This window comes from Labeo rohita, chromosome 6, assembly GCF_022985175.1.
Source record: "Labeo rohita strain BAU-BD-2019 chromosome 6, IGBB_LRoh.1.0, whole genome shotgun sequence".
In the NCBI taxonomy this organism is placed as follows: domain Eukaryota; kingdom Metazoa; phylum Chordata; class Actinopteri; order Cypriniformes; family Cyprinidae; genus Labeo; species Labeo rohita.
The window spans coordinates 14,589,371-14,609,457 of record NC_066874.1 but is presented as its reverse complement, the minus strand read 5'-3'; the positions used below and the strand labels follow the sequence as shown (position 1 = coordinate 14,609,457).

General features: G+C 34.8%; 1 protein-coding gene across 2 annotated transcripts in view; it reads left to right on the top strand.

The window, feature by feature from the left end:
- usp43a (ubiquitin specific peptidase 43a) overlaps window positions 1–20,087 on the top strand; it is a 95,679-nt gene that overhangs the window by 44,762 nt on the left and 30,830 nt on the right. For both annotated transcript variants that reach the window (XM_051112728.1, XM_051112727.1), the window contains exons 4-6: window positions 4,130–4,222; window positions 9,607–9,742; window positions 11,991–12,135. In XM_051112728.1, the coding sequence (XP_050968685.1) occupies window positions 4,130–4,222; window positions 9,607–9,742; window positions 11,991–12,135 (374 nt within the window). The remainder of the gene's footprint in view (window positions 1–4,129; window positions 4,223–9,606; window positions 9,743–11,990; window positions 12,136–20,087) is intronic.

The window sequence follows — 20,087 nt, the reverse complement described above, 5'->3', positions numbered from 1 at the left end:
AGACTTGTGTGGTTCTCGAATTCATTGACTCAGTGATCCGATTGCAGCAATAATTTAATTAACAGCTCACTGGAGAAGACAATTTGTGTCCTGTCTTCATAGACCTTGACTGCACATTTTGATTGTGCAAACCTCACAATGAGCTGAAAATGTCATTTTCATTGCTTTTATTTATTTATTTATTTTACAAGATTTACTACAGGAATCATCTCTAGTTTTCCCATGGAACATAAAATATAACCTTCACATTGATCTTCTTCATTCACTGTAGCTCTCCAAATATGCCACCAAGGACAGTAACAAAAAGCATTACATTCAACTTGAAAAGCTTTCCCCGGTCTTATTTCTAGACCAAAACAGCATCAGTTTTCGTGTGTGTAGTATTCATACATAATACACTATTTTTACATTTTTGGAAGTGAGTGTGGGCTAGTCAGGAGAGTTCATGGCGAGTACAAGATTATTATTTGTGAAAGTATACGTATATTAATTATATATTGTATCATCTATTATCTAACTGAAGTTGACAGTCAGGGTTTGCAATATACAAAGGGTTAAAAGTAGAAATAAAAGAGTCTCATTGTATTTAGATCAAAGCTCTGTCATAGAGCAAAGTGGTTTGACTTTCTTTTGTAAAATTATTGTTTTGTCTTTCATAAGAATAGCATTCACTGACGTAACGTTACAGAACAATTTGACTAATGACTTTGAGGAAAGGGTAACTTGTCCTTTTATGTGGCACAGTGATTTGCCACAGCTTAACGACAAGCTTGGAATGGGAAAAGAGGCACCTTATAGTTTGACTAATCACAGGGTGCAAATAGGGCCTGAATTTTCTCCCCCTCTCTCTGTCTGAATGATTTTATTTTCTAGGCAGTTAAAAATTTTGCAACCATCTTTAAAATTTTAATTTGTTTTAGAAATTCCATGTTTTCGAAATAGATACTAGACAAACATCAATTTACATTTAAAATAAATATATTTCTGTATAATGCAAGTATCAATTTATTTTTAATGAATTTGTCTTTCTCATAAAATAAACTAAAAGGTGTTGAATGTTTAAGCTTTACAAATTAACTCAACACAACAAAATTTAAAAAATTATATTATTCGCTAATATATTCGCTTATATATTCCTGAAACCCAAACTTACTGGAAATACCTGCCTCTATGTACATTTCTGTAACAACATAATTACATACCTTACTGCACGTTTCAAGGCAGTTTTAAAGTAAAATGTCCAGAAAGTGGCGCTAAAGCACACGTTAAATATGTGACCATGGCACAGTGTTATTATGTTGGAACAGGTACATATTGCGACTGTTCGGAATTCAGATATGCGGGTAGTGTCGCTAAAGGTTAATGCTCTATCGTGTTGGAAATATCCCTTACACCAATCCCAACCCTAAACCTAACCGATAGTGTTAACAAATGCAAAAGTGGTATAAAGACACATTTGTTGAGGCAGCCATGTTATTTTAACTTTCTTAAGCCTATTTGAGCTATTTTGTCAAAACATAGTTTCACATGGTTTGTACCGGAGCTCTTCATCATTTCATCAAGTGGGACAGAAAACTCATGCATGTGAAGCTATAATTGTGACAACAACATTCAGTATCAGTTTTCAAATTGCGCAGGATTGTTTTGAAGCCATAATTCCAATAAGCCTATGTTGCATTTCTGCCCGCTATAGAAGGGGCCCAAATTAGGTTACTTCTGGAGTGTCACATTTTGAGGAATGTTATATTTTTTTTGCTGCCTAATCATGTCATAACAGAGTTTTTTTTTTTGTTGTTTTTTTTGTTTTTGTTTTGTTTTACCTATATTTTGTCCTAGTGTCCTTGCTTTCTGATTGTTTAATTGATTGGTCTCACCTGTATATTGTTTTCTTCTCCTTTGTCCTGTGTATTTATACCCCGTTTACTTAATTTTTTTTGTCTGTTCTTGTTGTTAGTTTGGTTAGTGTTGCTCCTACATTTCTAGTTCCCGAGTGTAAATGCCAAGTTCTGTCATGAAACTCTAGGTGTTGTAACTGATTATATTCACAGCATTAAATGATTTGGCACAAACTGATTGGTTCATGTTGCATACGCAGCCAATGAGCTTACTGCCTTACATTTAAATGGCTGGTTAGTATTCACTCAAGCGCTTTGCGGCGCGCTTTCAGAGTTCTTCTGAAACCCCACCAATAATCTACAATTACAGCAATAACCAACAACAGCAACAGCAATTCAGCAGCAGCCACATAGTAGATATATTCTGCCAAGACCAAATACATTAACATTGCCATATCCATTACCTTGGTAAAATCTTCAGAGAGTTGTCATGATAGAAATACATAGCTTGTCAGTAGTTCCTCACCTCAACTCTCTTCTGCTCCTCCAACCAGCTGTGACAGTTTTTAAGTGATTTATGTTAGATACGTTTATCAAATAGCTCCAAACTATTCCAAAAATAGTTTTTTTATTCTTTTTGTAAGAAGTAATACGGCTCTGGCTCTGTATCGCAAGTATGAGCCACAAAAATTATTCTATCCATTTGACTTCTGTCAACTGGATGTGCACAGTTAATGAGCAGCCAATTATTGTCATTGCTGATGTGATGTTCACATGTTGTTATATTCACCGCTCCTTATTATTTATCTACAGTCTTCACACATACTCCCCATACACACTTTCACACTAACACGTGCATAATTCATTTGTATGTGGTGAGAAACACATCTGTTGAGTATCTGTGGTGGTAGGTGTGCACTGCTATTTTAAGGGATCTCCACCGGTCGATATGACAGCTCTGCCGAGTTTACGAGAGACAATTGGACCCCAACATGATGCAATCTCAGCCACATTCTACATCTGCTGTTCCCTCACTTTCTTTTTCATTTACTCCACTTACAGATGTCTCTTCTATCTTTATTTCTCACTCCCATCATCCTCTCTGCTTCCGTGTTCATTTTTCATCGCTCTATCTGCACTCGCTTTTTTGTTCCCGCTGAGATATTGAAATCCATGCATTCCAGAGATCCTGTCTCTGTGAATAAGAAAGCGTGTGCGCATCTCTCCTGGTTTGCGAGCTGTCGTCTGCTCTGCAGGTGAACACGCTACACCTGCAGAACCCAAATGCATTTCCAGTGTTCAGCTTGTGAGTGAAGGAAACTCTATATCGGGCTCAGAGACAGACGTCCTCACGCTGTCCCCACTGTGGACATCATGACTCTGTATTTTTGTGTTGTTTTCCAGCATCACAAGATAAATTTAACTGATAGTAAGATAGTAAGGATAGTCAGCATATTTAGCTAAATTAAGCATAAGCTTAGTTATTTGATGTACAATATTAAATAAATTGCTAGAAGGGTCACACTACACACAAAAATTTTCTTGGACACTGCAACGATTTTTTTAATACAAATTTAACACATGACAAATAATAATACTTAAATTTAAAAATATACTGTACAATCTGCTCGACTCGGATCGGATCGGGGGCAGAAAAAATCTCTAATATATACTGTAGCTTCGTTAACAACATACATGGTCAAGCCATAAGTTGGCCTGAACCTTCACATAACTGACTAAAACCGTTGCTAAAGACATAAACTATATGACCAAATGTACATGAACACCCATTTTTAAATCAATAATTTTTGACAATTTAAGCTACACAAAGTTACATATGAAATCAAGCATACAGTCATGCGATCTCTTTAGACAAACATTTTAATAGAATTAGCTGTACCCTTTCTGTTTCAGCATGACATGTCTAACAATGTGAGATTCATAAAGAAATAATTCCCTGAACCTGGTGTGGAAGAACTTAACTGACCTGCACAAAGCCCAGACCTGAAACCCACAAAACACTTTCAGGATGAATTGGCATGCTAAATGAGAGCCAAACCCCATGACCAAACATGAGTACATGACCTCACTAATGTCTCAATGGCAGCAAATGCCAGCAGCCTTGTTTTATTGTACCAACACCTCATTAAAGCCCATTTTTGACAGTAAAATATATTTATTTTTATATAACTTTTGACCATGGAGTATATAAAGATTGTTAATACAGAAAGCAGTTAGCCCTTTGGTAGATTCCAGGTAGAATTAAATGTATCATGGTCATTTCTGTGTTTCAGGTCATCATTGACGTGCCCTCATTGCCTTAAACAGAGCAACACCTTTGACCCTTTCCTGTGTATTTCACTCCCAATCCCACTGCGACAGACCAGGTATGTTATTGTGTCTTTCTTTGGAATCTATAAGGACTGTTTGTCTGTAAAATGTATTTTTATGTGTGTTTGTATGTACAGTATATGCATGTCTGTGTACATTAAGATTGTTTGTGTCCTTGGCCGCTCTGAAACACTGCATGTGATGAATGACCAAGTGCACAGCTCTTAACAGAACATTGTTTCAATTTTTTTTAAATCTCAAAAATTGCCAGTCAGCAAAATCTCTCCTGTCAAACTGTCAAACTGTCAGAGAGACTGATAATAGAATGAGAGAAATATATAGAGAGAACTATGGCTCATCATGAAAACTTGTACCAGTAATACTGCCCAAAAGACTAGTGCTCATCTCTGAATCACTAACCTCCAGATTTCACATTCATTGTGTTGAAAAGGACTATCTAACAACACTGAAAGCTTAAGGGGCCAAATTTGAAGGTCATCAGTAAATGTCAGTGAGTGCTAGTTTTAGCGCTAAAACCTGCCATGCTTATTGTTATGAATTATTACATAGATATCAAATTAGATTAGACAAATGCCATGGACAGACAGAAACAATTATGTCAGCAGACTAGCTCTGCTCATGTGAGCTGAACTGCTGGGCAAGACTTTAGGGAGCCAATCAAATGTCCTCAGCCTACAGTACCCAAGTGCCGCTGGCAATCCTCTGCCAACAGAGAGACCAAATACAATAAATCATCAGATCAGTCTCTTTCATTTAGCTGTTGGCTGAAACTCATCAAAACTTGCTGTTTTTACAGCAGCTAAAAGTCCAGTGCCCATAATGGTCTCATCTTTAGATTGGGTACTGCAAAAACATGAACAAATGATTACTAAATGATTTGTAGAGATGTGAAAATGATTTTGTAAAGATGATTTCAGGTTTAGATGACTGCTCATAAAGGTAATAATGATTAGTAAACATTTATAAACATTTACAGATGATGAATAGTTTCCACTTTAGATTGAGTACTGCAAAAACATGAATAAATGATTAGTTAAGATGTGTAAGTAGTAGAAGTCTACACAAACGGAGACCAAATATATGACCATTACAGACTGTAATTATGAGTTAATGCATTTGTTAACATGAAGAGTTTGTAAAGTGCTTAAAATGACTAAAACATATTTTTTTCACAACCTTTGAAAGTGTAAAAAGAGCAAGTTTAATAGCATTCGTTAGTAGTGAAAAGTACATTAACAGGTTTTAATCATTGTATAATTTCTGTTAAAATCAGTTGAGAAAAAATTCATGAGCATATAAATTGAAAGTTTAGTGACATTTGTAAGTGCTAACTCATGACCCATTAAGAATTATATAATATTTGTTGATGATTTATTAATGAAGGTTTAATCATTGTAAACCATCCTCAGAAATAATTTGAATATTTTTCAAAAGTGCACGATTAAATGAATTGAAAGTTTAATGACATTTGTAAGCATTTTAATTTACTTCAAATAATGATCTGTTAACCATTAGGTAATGTGTAGTAAGTACATTAATTAAACATTAACAAACATATTATCATATTTCTAGCTATGTGAATATATATTAACTAATGATATATTAAGCATTATGTAATGTTTGTTAATAATTTATTAATGAAAGTTATAATAAAGTTTTACCAATTAATCATTCTGATTTTTGTAAAATAAATTAATTCTCATTACTGTAAGTAAACCAGGGTTCCCACGGGTACTTGAAATCCTTGAAAGTTTGTGAATCTGAAAAAAAAAAAAATATTCAAAGCCCTGGAAAGTTTTTGAAAATAGACATGCATAGATACTGGTCCTTGAAAGTGCTTGAATTTATTTTGTTTAGACGTTTTCTGGAAAAAATTCCATATTATTGTTACCCACGTGAGGTGCTTTGTGTTGTACATTGCACAAAGTGTCATTCATGTGCGTACTAAACTACTACAGTGGTAACTTAACTTTTCACAGACACATGAAAACTGTAACAGTGTATCTTACAAGGTAATACGATGTAACCTTGCTCTCACTTGAAATGTGTCCCCAAATTAAGTCCTTGAATTTGAGGGTGTTGGACTTGGAAAGTCCTTAAAAGGTCCTTGAATTTGAAGTTAACCAAAGTGTGGGAACCCTGTTAAATGAGCATTAATTAATTTATTTTTTTTTTTTTTTTTTGTTCATTTTTGTACAACCCATGCTGCTATGATGTATACTTACAGTTGTATTTTGCAAATATACTTCACAATTTATACTTCAACCAAAAGTGTACATTTTTGTGACTGAAAATTTAAGCCAGATAGAACCACATTAAACTTGAGAAGCAGATGTACAAATCAGTCAGACCATTTACTACTCTCATTAAGACCAATTTATTACAATAATCTGATTCAAGAGAATGGTTCTTTCACAAATCAGACATCACTATTTCTGTCATCACTTCTCATCTCTTATTAATGAACTGCGGTCTGTTCTTCACAGAAAGTTATCGCATTGCTTTAAAAGACTTAAAATATCAACCCAGGCCCATCGGAAAGATGTGCCACTAGTGACAGTTCTGCAAAACTATATTAGATCTTCTTCAATTTTTCACAACACTGAAATTTCCAATGAGGTGCTTTCAGTTTTATCTGGAATGGATGAGCATGAATCTGGCAATGTTTTATGATGCTAATTGTACATATTGTGGGAGTTCAGTGATGAAATGGCCATTGAGGGGCACTGAAAGGTTAATGCCCGTCATATTTGAAAATAATGTAACACCTACATTAAACCTGCTCTAAACCTTAATTGATATTGTTAACAAAAATGAACTTCAGATAAAAACACACTAAAGAAACCATGTTACTCTAGTTTCTACATCTTTAAGCTCTTTTATTGTGACTTATTTTTCACTGATGGCTGAGCGCTGCGCATACAAAGTGAAGTGCTGTACCAGGTGAGCTACTGAGCAAGTTTACTATGTGAGAAAAACAACATGTATGGAAATGCTTACGTGGTGCAAATGTCAAAATGTATTAGTTTACAAATCATAACATAATATTGCAAGGAAATTTGCGAAAATTACACTTTTTTATACTGTAGTCTGCTCATGAAATCATAATTTGTATAAGTAATATAAAAGTCGTTGTGTTTCATTCTCCCTCATGTTCAACTGTGTGGCCACATTATTGTTTCTAAAAGAGGCTTTAATATATGCAAAAAAAAAAATCCTATTTCCTTTTTGATTTCAGGGTGAAACATGATCTGGACATTCCTTTTTGTCAGATTCACTCTATTAGTGCATTCAGTTGTGACATTAATGGATGTTGTATGTGATTAAGCTCATGTCTACACAGACATTTGGCATGCAGTAGACAGTACTTTTCAAAGTAATTGTACACAAGTATGACTTTGCAAGAAGTAACACATCCAACCTACACTTTAACACACCCAGATAGACTCTAAAGCCGAGTCTGATTGACACTCCACATATATAACCCATCACATGACTCTCACCTCTGCGTGCCACCAGAGATAAAATCTAAAAGGCTTCAGTTGTCTTTTCACTGGTCCACTCGAGTGAGAGTATGGTTTTGTATAACTGAGTGCTTTTGTTGGGTCCAGCATTTCACATACAGCTTTCAATAATGCAGCAGAGAGGCATCTGAAAGTCCATCCAAGTCTTTAGAGCCACAACTGCAGCTGCAGTGAAAAATGCTGCTGCTTTGAGACCATCAGCTGCTGTGTATAAGGCCATTTCCAGCCAAACAAATACAGCACAGCACAACATGTACACACAAACACAGACGTATCTACATTGACTCAGACTGTAGCCCTGTGGCAAAACTGACTTTGACTGGTTACTCACTCTTTCACACATTTTTTCATATGCAGTACTGGTGAATAATCAAAGAAATATGACAGAAGACGTTGTGTTACAGTGGTTTTAATCATGGTTGGAAAAAACATTTTATCACCATTATGTCATTCCAAACCTGTATTGCTTTCTTTTCTATTTGTGGAACATGAAACAAGATATTTTTTAAGAACACTGAGAACCAAACAACATTGGAGCCAATTGACTTCCATTGTATAAAAACATTTCTTCTGTGCTCCACTACAGAAAAGAAAGTCATATAAGTAAATATTGATAACATTTTTATTTTAGGGTGAACTGTTTTATGTTGTAGAACAGTGTTGGGGAAAGTTACTTTAAAAAGTAATGCATTAGTTACTCCCTAAATAAGTAACTAATTACGTTACTTAGTTACGTTTTATGGAAAGTAATGTGTTACTTTACTTTTGCGTTACTTTTTAAAGCTGGGCAGGGCTTGCTTGCTTGTTTTTAATATAAAAAGTTCTATTTTTGGCAAATGTAAAAGCCTTTTCACACCAAAAGCCTCAGGCTTTGAGAAAAGTAAATTCACGTCTGTACAGTAGACCGCAGAAGAAAAAAAAATGTCAACTCTTCAGCAACAAAAAAAAGGAAAACAAATGTTAGATTATCTTGAGTAATTTTTGCTTATTAGTATGGTTGAATTGGATCATCGAAGGTCAGCAGCAAAGACATCGGTTAATAAAATGGGATTAAATGCATAAAGGATATTTGTATTATTTAACATATTAAATTATTGCTGATTTACATCATATTCTGAGTTGAATTTCACCGTTTTTATTCATTATGAGAAATACTGAATCTGTTTTTTGTGAGTGAGATGAATTAATGCACGTTCAAATTTATTCTAGAACTAACATCTTACTCCCGATTTCTCTCAACATGGGGACAGGAGAGCTTTTAATCAATAAATGGGGGGAAAAGTAACTGGCGTTACTTATTTGAAAAAAAGTAACTCAGATAAAGTAATGCGTTACTTTACTAGTTACTTGGAAAAAGTAATAATATTACGTAATTCGCATTACTTGTAATGCGTTACCCCCAACACTGTTGTAGAATAAATATAAACGTGAAAATGCATTGAGCTTGTGTTAACTACAGATCTTATTTTAAGCATTTAACCAAAAACCCATTCAAAAAATACTGAACCTGAGGTGCTAAAATGCTAACTCATTTCTGGGTTTAGACCTACAAAAAATATGTCATCCCTGCAGCTCTCAATCCCCGCTTAGCAATAGGTTATGTACCACAGACATCATAATTGTTTCAATGTTGTAATAGTGTTACCTGTGTAGAAGTGCTAAGCCGTAAGTTCCCTCTGGAATTTCTAATGGGTTTTTAGAAGGGCGGTTTTATCTGAGTCTGTGGATGCCATTACTTTGAAGAGACTTTCCTGTTTTACTCATAAATCAAAAACCACTATGGTAAAAACACCTAGGAACCCAAAGTGAATTAGCTAAATTGCCTACAAATTGACATCATGACTGAGCAGCTGCATTCGATGATGTGCTAAATGTGTATGTTTTTGTGTTTTTAGGGCCCTGAATGTGATTCTGGTGTTCACCAATGAAGGTAAACGGTTTCTGAGAGTAGGGTTGGCTGTGCCTCTCTTTGGGTCTATCTCAACACTCAGGGCCATGGTAGCAGAGGAGGGCAAGATCTCTCCAGACCAGGTGAGACCTGCTGTTTGTCATACCATTTTGTCTCTCTCTCCCATATTTTCAAATTCCTGAAGTACATTGTGTGCCATACACACTCATTCCATTAGTTCATAATAAAATATTGTATTGTACTGCACACACACACCTTACATAGTCTTGCCAAAGAAGAATTTTTCTTGCATACAGTAAATCTTTTAGGCTCACAGATAATAAGAGCGAACAAATGCACATATCTCTATTCATACTCCATTAAACTGCCTTCTCTGAATACGCTCCATCTGTCGGTTAATGGAAACTTCCCAGACTTGCTCAGCCAGAGCTCAAGGTGTTATTGTGATGGAAGATACACATTTTTAATAGTCCTTGGAACATTCTTGCTATAGTCCTTGGAACATTCATTAATTTACATATTCACTCGTTGAAACCCAGTGCACATTGGTTTTTGTTGGGTTCAGCATTCCACGTCATGGCTTTTGATGATTTTATCATGATTTTATCAATACAGTAGATTAAAGTGATAGTTCACTCAAATATGAAAAAAAATCAAATTTTTTACTCACTTCAGAACGCAAGTTTCATTGATTCTCACAGATCAAACATGCACCTGCAGAGCTTACGTTTATCATATTTGATGGTCTTGTGGATTTGGAACAAGACTGTATGATGCTACCAAAATTTTCTTTTTTTGGGTGAAACAACCCTTTAAAATGTTTGTGATTGAAGTATTAGAACAGGAACATAAGTATCTTTATAATTAACTTCATTTGTAGTACTAAAATGTACTTCAGGTTGCTTTGGAGAATAAACAGTCCACATATTCCCTCTTTTCTCAAGTGATAATAGACTTAAGACACTTTTCTTGTCCAAGAAGAACATTATTAGCATAAGGGTTTGTTTAGGATTGTTTTCAGATTCATTTGTCAATACGGATGCCAGAACATGACTCAAATTATCAATACTGTCAATCATGACAAAAATTATATTGTGTGTTACATTAAAAACCGTTGTACAGCCAGGCCTTCACATTCTCATTTTGATAAGCCATACATCAATTTTAAATACCCATGTCAAAATATAGAGACCCACATTATACAGAAAATTAGTAATTTAACAGTTCATTCAAGTGTTTTAATTTATCTGCCTGACTAATTTAGTGCATTCAAATTATGCATGTAAAATTTGTTACCTGAGGATGGATGAAGATATTATGCATCTGGTAAGGAATAGATGGCCAGATGCTATTACTGCAAGGTATAAACCCTGTTACCATCTTTTTTTAAGGATTCTCTCTTATCCAGCTCTCAGTGTCTCCATAAAAGGGGTTTACCAACTACAACTCTAAAACTCATTGTTTTACTAATAATTATATAAGAAAGCATGTATTTATATTTCATTTAGTTCATCTGTTACTAATGTTTTGTACAATAATGTGTTCACCTCTTTAGCTCTGTCAGTAATACTGTGGAGAGGCTTACAGGATGCTATGGCTATTTCAAAGCCGCCCCAAACAATATCAGAGGGCAGAAACATGAGTGTAGGGCAAAACCTCCCTCAGAGATTAAGGGAAAAGGGATTACTGACTGCCTACTTAGCCTTTACTACAGACAGATCTCAGTATTGCATAATATATGATGGGTTCAGGCAGCACATTTTTATTTAGCCTGTTTCACAGAGCTTAGATTAGGTATTATTTGGCCATTTATAAAAAGTAGCCTTGTATTAGCAGGGGATCTTATACTGATATACAGTACTAATGTAGAGATATACTAATGTAGATGGTGTTTCCCCCTTGTGGTGGGAGGTGATATTAAGGTGGGTGTGTGTGAGTATGTGCATGGCTTGTTCAGAATAGCATACCACTATGCTAACCTCACTATTACTGTATTTCACACTACAAATTGTGGAGTAAATGATTTGATGTGTATGATGTAAATGCCCATGTGTTTGCGTACACTTGTACATATGTGTGTGTGCTAGAGAACAAAAAAGTAGTGTGAAATATTGTAATGGAGTGAGTGAAACAGAAAACAATAGAAATAAACCTACCACTGAGCCTAATAGTTTGTCATGCTGAGCAGTTGAGCTGGAATCCCCTTATCTGTGGATTTGTAATGTGACAACTGCTTTTGGAAAACAGCTGGAGAAAAACCTTAAATCTTCTTAGTTTACTTGGACCCAAGTACTTGTTCATCAGAATAATCTGTTCCATGGTGTGCAAGGTTGTTTTACTTTCAGATCAACATTTCTCTTTCCCTCGTAGGTGATTTTGACAGAGATGAACTCAAATGGGTTCCAGCGCTCTTTCTCTGATGAAGATGATATAACGAGTATCTCCGAGAGTGATGTCATCTATGCCTTCCAGGCTCCACCCCTCTTCACCAGAGGAGGCTCCATGCGATTCTCAGGTGACCGTAGTAAAACATGCCATGTTCTTTCATGAAACTCTAGATGGTGCAGGCTGATGGGTCCTTAACGTAAACTGATGATATTCACAGCGCTCAATGATATGGCACAAGCTGATTGGTTCATGCTGCATACACAGCCAATGAGCTTGCTGCTTTACATTTAATGGCTGGTTAAGGATAGAGCAGTCTTGGAGTTCCTCTGAAACCCTCCACCTCCCCCAGCTCCACCTGTTTAAATCTGCTATGGGCTATTATATATGCTACTTCTGCAGCAATAGTATGTTTTAAACAGCAAATTCCAGAACTTGCAGCAGCAGCAATAATCTACAACAGCAGCAGCAATTTAGCAGCAGCAGCAGCATAGAAAATCTATTCCACCAAGACTAAATACATTAACATTGTCATATTATGCTAAAATCTTCCGAGAGTTGTCTTGATAGAAATAAGGAAATAAGGACACACAAGGCTTCAGGCTTCTAACAACTTTAGCTAGCTAACTGGATATTGACAGTTGAAGGTGCTGTAGGCAATTTCAGATGTTTTCTAACTTCCATCTAGTCTCAAGTGACCAGACATGTTACTTTTTGTGGCAATTTATTCTGGCCAAGGAGGAAACCACGTAACTGACATGTAAAGCGACCAATCAAAATTTGTTTTGTTTTTCAAGTGTCATTTAGTAGTGGGGCTATTATTCTTAAAGGATAAGTTCACTTCCAGAACAAAAATTTACACTTATTTTACTCACCCCCTTGTCATTCAAGATGTTCATGCTTTTCTTCCTTCAGTCGTAAAGAAATTATGTTTTTTTGAGAAAACATTTCAGGAATTTTCTCCATATAGTGGACTTCTATGGTGCCTGCGAGGGCTCTAACAGCTCTAAATGATCCCCTGTGAAGGCTCTAAATGATCCCAGTTGAGGAAGAAGGGTCTTATTTTCTAAAAAAAATGTACAATTTATATACTTTTTAGGCTCAAATCCTTGTCTTGTCTAGCACCCGGATTGCCCATGCAAACTCTGTGGACTCCGGTTCAAGACAGTTGGAGTATGTGGAAAAACTCCCATCTCATTTTCTCCTTCAACTTCAAAATCACCCTATATCGCTGGTTTAACCTTTTTTGTAAAGGGCGCTTGATCTTTTTTGCTTCTTCACTTTGTAAACTCAGTACTTCTGCAGCGATGTAGGATGATTTTGAAGTTTGAGGAGAAAATGAGATGGGTATGAGGCGAAAGCCCACCTCTGTAGGGGAAAAACATACCCAATTAGGGTATGCTTTTCAACATACCCTAATTGTCTTGAACCGGAGTGCAAAGTACACATACGCGCTGCAGATTCTTCTTCCTCAGTTGGGATTGTTTAGAGTCCTTTGAAGCTGCATCTAAAATGCGTTTTGGAAGTTCAAACTTGCGGGCACCATAGAAGTCCGCTATATGGAGAAAATTCCTGAAATGTTTTCCTCAAAAAACATAATTCCTCAAAAAGACATGAACATCTTGGATGGCAAGGGGGTAAGTAAATTATCTAAATTTTGTTCTGAAAGTGAACTAATTCTTTAACACAACTTTCATTCAAACTGTTCAAAAATTCTTGATCTTACTCTCAGAAGTTAAATAAAGCAACCAGTTAGATTGAAACAGGTGATTTCAGTTAGTGCCTGGCATTTTTTTAATGCAATATATATTAGTGAATGGTGGGTTAATGGTTTGACTGAGTTTGAGACTAACTGGAATCACTGGCAGGTGGAAAGTACCATATTTTCAAGGAAAAAGAAAAAAAGTTGCATCTGAATGCAAGTCAAATAGAGTGTTATTGGGAAAAAACATAGATAAGTATGTTATGTTTTGTTACATTTAGAAATAATGTGAAATACCAGTAAATTATTATATCTATAAACATTATAAACATGCATATTAGTTCCTCTCAGTACACAACAAATCCTACCATTGAACACTATTCAGAACAGAACAAGAACAAATGACAGAAGTATAAAATAAACATATATTAGTATTCATAATGAACAGTATTTATTAATTCTTCGCATACCATTTCAATTTTCCTTCACACTGTACAACAATCAATTTAAATAATCAGTCAATATTAGCCTTTTCTCTTTCATTGACTGCATTTTAGTGTTATGATGTGTGGGCTGTGATATCAATTAGCAATAGATTTTTTGTTCTATGTTTCACATGCTTGATGTTAATTGCCTTATATAAGTCACAGCATCTTCCAGATGATTAAGAAGAAATATAACTTATATTCTAGGGTTTACAGAGACTAGGGCTATTACAGAGAGATGTGATTTGTGTGGACATCTGTTTTAGTGTTATCTGTCAGGTAGTGGAGACATTGTATGTGGTGTACTCTAAAACATATATATATATATATATATATATTTGCCAAGGCAATTTTAAGAAAAATGAAGGCATAAAAATCAGTGTACTGGAAAATGTATCATTATGGAGATGTATTTACACAGGAATATCTCAAGTACACAGTGACTTCTCAGTCCAGTGATGTATTTAAGTGATGGAGTTGAGCGTGACTTCTTCCCAATAAATGAGCTTACATTTTTTTCTCCCAGCTATGTTCTTATGCTGTATATTTTAAGTTCACTGAAACATCTAAAGAAAATTTTCACCTTGAAGATTAGGACGCTTTGTTGAATTACAGATAAAATGGTGCAGATCTTCAGATATCGTGGTTGTTTATTATGGCTGTCAGGTGGACGATTGAAGATTGATAACAATGCAAATTATGCTTATGGAGGTGTCAAGAAGAATAGAGGTTGTCAAAAACAGAGGATGAAAAAAATTGACTCTCAATATGCCTGCCCCCATGAGAGACATCTTATAGAATAAAATAACTTTTTTCTAGCTACTGATGTGACCTCCCTTGCAAAAAAATAACTATGCTTAGCATAAAATATAAAAAATAGTGGTTATTACAGAAATAATATACTTTAAAAGAAAATACGTAAATGTGAACTTAACGTAATGTTTTCAGATACTCAACTGCAATGAAATGTATTGTAAATCAAAATATATATAATTTCAATTTGTATTAAATGCAGTTAGCTGAACTTTAGTGTATTTGTATAATACACATTTTAAATGATTATGTTGCAGTTTAGTACATTTAAAAAGCTGTATTAAAGTGTGTTATTCAAATACGTGTTATAGTGAAGTAGCTACTTTACCTGTGCTTATTCTGCCAGTCAACAAATCAAAATAAGTGTACTTTATAATATGACAAAAGATTATTAAAATATACAGTATTGATCAAATGTTTGGAATAATTAAAATTTTTCTTATGTCCATCAAGGCTGCACTTATGTGATCAGTAATAATACACTAAAAACAGCAATGTTGTGAAATATTATTACAATTTAAAATAAGTGTTTTCTTTATATAATTTATTTAATATATATAATATATTCTTAATATATTATTTATATAATTTAAATTAAAATGTAATTTATTCCTGTGATAAGAAAGCTGAATTGTAAGTCTTTAGTGTTGCATGATTCTTCAGAAATCATTCTAATATCAAGAAACATTTCTTGTTATGACTGTACATGTACAGTAAATTAATTCACTTGAGAGGTTGTTTACCTTATTTATTGGCCAGCTCATAATATCAGCATATTATACAAGGTTCACATGGTTCTGTCAAAACATTTTACATGTACAGCTGTTCATGGCTGTCAGCAGTTGGCTAAGTATATGGCTGAGTATATTTTAACACTTAGCATATTATCCATCTTAATTACATTGCTAATCATAGCAGTTATGCAGTCCCAGTTATCATCAGGTAGCATCAGTGTAATGCGTAATGACTCCTGACATAATGAAATATTATATACAGTACAATTTTTAAATCAGGTTGCAATTGAAAATGCTGAATTAGAAGTGTAATGACTTTTCAGAGGAAACCATTCACTTCCTTCTCTGATTTGGCCTTTTTTTTTGTACTACAATGATTTTTTTTTTTCTTGGGCAGTTTCTAATCAAATGAGACTGGACTGTGTTGGGTGTCTGCCAAGGTGTTGTTATTGAAAAATGAACTTGTGCTTGTGTTACATTTAGAAATTGATATTCCATCTGATGAAAAATAGCAACACTGGGATTACTGCAAAGAAAAACAAATGGATTGGGAATTACAGTGTCCGTCCTTGTTCTTATCTGTATGCGGCGTTCTATTATTCAAATAAACTTCACTGTGGTGTAATCCTCTACTACAAACAGGATAATGGGAGGATCTATGTGTAAGTTCAGTTGAGCTAATGTTACTTTGTACAGCAGTAGTTACCTAAAAGGAAGTTTAAGAGGTTTTAGAGCTGGACCTTCAATGACCAAGCCCATGGTTACAAGGAAAAATGCCATAAAATAGAGTTAGTAAGTAACCTTGGGCAGAACCAAGGATCCAAGGATAATCCGTCTTCCTTTACTTGGCCTGACTGGAGGCCGTTTTGAAATAACCAGTAATTTGTGTTGATGTATTGAGGCATGTAAACAGCGTTTTTCTGACCAGCTTTCTTTCGAGAACATTTGGTCTGATGCTATTGCAAAATATTATTGTTATGTAGAAATTTCACTTTTAATTTTCACTCATACTTGTTTCACTTCTGAATGTTTTAAATTGATTGATTATCCCTTTATTTTCCCATCGTTGTAGGCTCCATTGAACCTTAGAGAGATGGTAATTACAAATTGTCTACATTACGAAACAAGTGTTGCCCTGTTCTGTCTTGGGCCTCATTTCTTTTACAATGTGCAGTATATTAAGAGTGTTCATCTAGCTGTGAGAAACTTTAAATTGCGTTATAAATAACTTTCTGCTGACTTTGCTTGAAGGCATGTTTTATACGCATATAGCTACTACTGCAGCGAAAGCTTCAGAGACAGTTTGTCATAGACTCTCTGCCTCATTACAAGTGACAGTTACCGATCGACACTAAAATGTGAGGTGGTGTCTTCTGTCATTTTGCAATTGTACCACAGCTTATAAAATTGCTGTATTTTTAACAGCACATTTATAAGAAAATGTTGAGCCTCCCTCTCACACTCAAGATGTATTACAAATTGGGATATTGTATGTATAATTAGTAATGCTATGTGATGTAATATACCGCTAATAAAAAGAGTAAGTAATCATTTAGCATATGCTGAGTAAAATTGCTGTGATTGAAGTACCTTATTAAAAACTGTTGGCCTCCTTTAGCCTTACAATAAAACAGAACAAATGTTGTTCCGGTAGTTCAAAGAGTAGAACATGCTTATAACAACAACAAGGTCATCGGTTTTATTCCCAGGGAATGTTTGAGCTGATAAAATATGTATCTTATATGCAATGCAAGTTGCTTTGGATAAAGCATGAAAAAAATGCATGAAATGCATGAAAAAAAACCTATCCATAAGAAGTATTTTTATTAGTTTCAATAAAATAAATAAATACATTTTGAGATGAGAAGCAACACTGCATAAGTATTATATTTACATATTATAAGATATCTGTTTTGTTTTACTGCATCAGCATTTTTCACTATTTATGATTCACTCTGTGACAACAGTTCTTAATATCGTGTACATTGTTGCTTCTCAAGTGAATTTATGTTGTGAGTATTTATTTATTTATTTATGTACTTACTTACTAGGAGAAAAAATGTATTTAAAAAGATAAATTGAGAAATCTCTCTCTTCTTCTAAATTTTCCATCTCTTTACAGTGTCATGGAGATGTCAACCTCCTGACAAAAATTAAATTTAATTAAATGAGATTAAATTAAATTAAATTAAATTATATTATATTATATTGTAATAAATTAAATTAAATTAAATTTAATTTAAATTAAAAGGAAATTAAAAATCATACAAAGACAAAAATCTATTAGGGTAACACACGACAAAAGGCCCGCGTATACTTCATGTTTCATGCCCGCACAGCTTTCTACTGATCTACTTTCTACCATGAATGAGCATGGATTGCCGAGTTCGACATGTGCGCAGTACAATTGTTTGGTCTCTCTGCTGCCTTTTTCTTGCGCATGCGCTGTTGCACATGCATAGTCCACGCGATCTTAAAAAATTTGCCTGCACAAGGACAGGGTGTGTGGCTGTCCACAAACCCTCCTGATGATAAAAATTACGTAATGCAGACGGTGCTCAACCGCGGACGGCCAAAGTGTACTTTGGCCTTAACCGTTAATCGATGTGAAGAAGCTTGGTCGACCAAAATTTTATTAGTTGCTTAGTCGCAGAAAAAAAAAAATCCACAGGAAGTCAAGCAGTCTGTGACAGATCATTAACAGCTGGTCTATGTGGTAATACCTCAAATATGGCTTCATCTGAAGTATGCAAGTACTAGCAACATTACATGGCAGCTCAATCTAATGTTAACCTACAAAAATGCGGAGTGTGGAAGGCAGTAACATGCCGGTGCAGTCACTTGCTCTTAAAATACTCATTTTTGGTCATATAGATAAAAGAACTACATCACTACTCTACATTTATTTGTCTGCACTCACAATAACAACGAAACCTTGCACTTTTGTAAAATAATTCAAGCAAATAGGATGCGCTTTCTGCCATCTGTGAACTTGGCACGAAACTTCGAAACTCTGTCTATAATTGCTTTACAGACATGAAAAATATATTTATAGAGAGTGAAATGTCTACTTTTAAATCAACCAATTCAGATAGAAAACCGATATTCTCAGATCACGCAATCCATATGAAATACGCATACAGGGGCATCACTACTGCGAAGATGACGAGTCAGTGTTGCCGAGTTTATCTCTTAAGCCGAAAACAAAGAGAGCACTTGTTTATAAAAAAAATTATTAAAACGTTAATACAGTCTACTTGCTGTTTTTCCCTGACATTATTATATCTGCCGGTGCGCTGTGGCAAGCTTTTTTTGCATGTGCTTGAGCACTTATTAGGCTGTGTAGGCAATTAAAAGCTTATTATTATGATTTATATGGTTTATTAATAAATGTGCGACTAATGCTTAAAATGAAGGACTATTAGTCGACCAGAAAAATCTTTAGTCAAGGGCAGCCCTAGTATTTATACAGCATGCAACAAAATAATAGTAATAATGCAACAAAACTGTTTTTATAAAATGAAATCATTTGTAATATGTCACACAAGGACTTCTTTACTTTCCTTTACTTTTACTGTCAGTTACACATTATTTCAGAGTTTTGACTGCAAAAATACAAATTTGACAGTATTTTACATATGACAAATGAATTGGGAATTAAATAATACTAGCATTTTAACAGGCTTTAGTAGCTCAAGTACAAGTGAATTAGATGGCCCAGTCTGGGTAGCAGAAAATATCTTTGCCCTCTTTTCCAGCACATATACCAGGTGCCCTCCCTTGAGAAGATGTGATTGACAGATGAGGTTAGAGGGTCATCTGTCTGAACGGTTCTTAGATCAGCTTACATCTGGGTCTCTCTGAAACTTAAGTTGATAGAGGTTTGGTGAAGTCATGTGTAACTGAGCAAAAACACACTCCACTTGTCTGATGGTGTGTAATGCTCTTGTAGATTTGCCTGGTATTGTCTGGATACTCTAGCCCAGACCCGTGAAGAATTCTGCATGGGCTGGTCTTTTACTGCCACTTTAATAAACTACTAATATCTGATCTTGCTATTAGAGTCGTTATCGTACACAGAGATTTTCTGTCATCATGTATCTACTTTATTGTGGTGGAATTAAAGGAACAGTCCAGGTTAAATACGAGTTGTAAGCAAGTCAAAATGAATGAAAATGAAAGTGTTATACAAGTTACTTGTATTAAGACAGAAATGTTGTTTTAAAGCCACAGTCGAACACATGACTCTTGTAACAAAATAATGTTTTCTCAGATTTCTAAGATTTTCTCATCTTCGAAGTAATATACTACAGGTCCATCTCAATAAATTAGAATGTTGTGGAAGAGT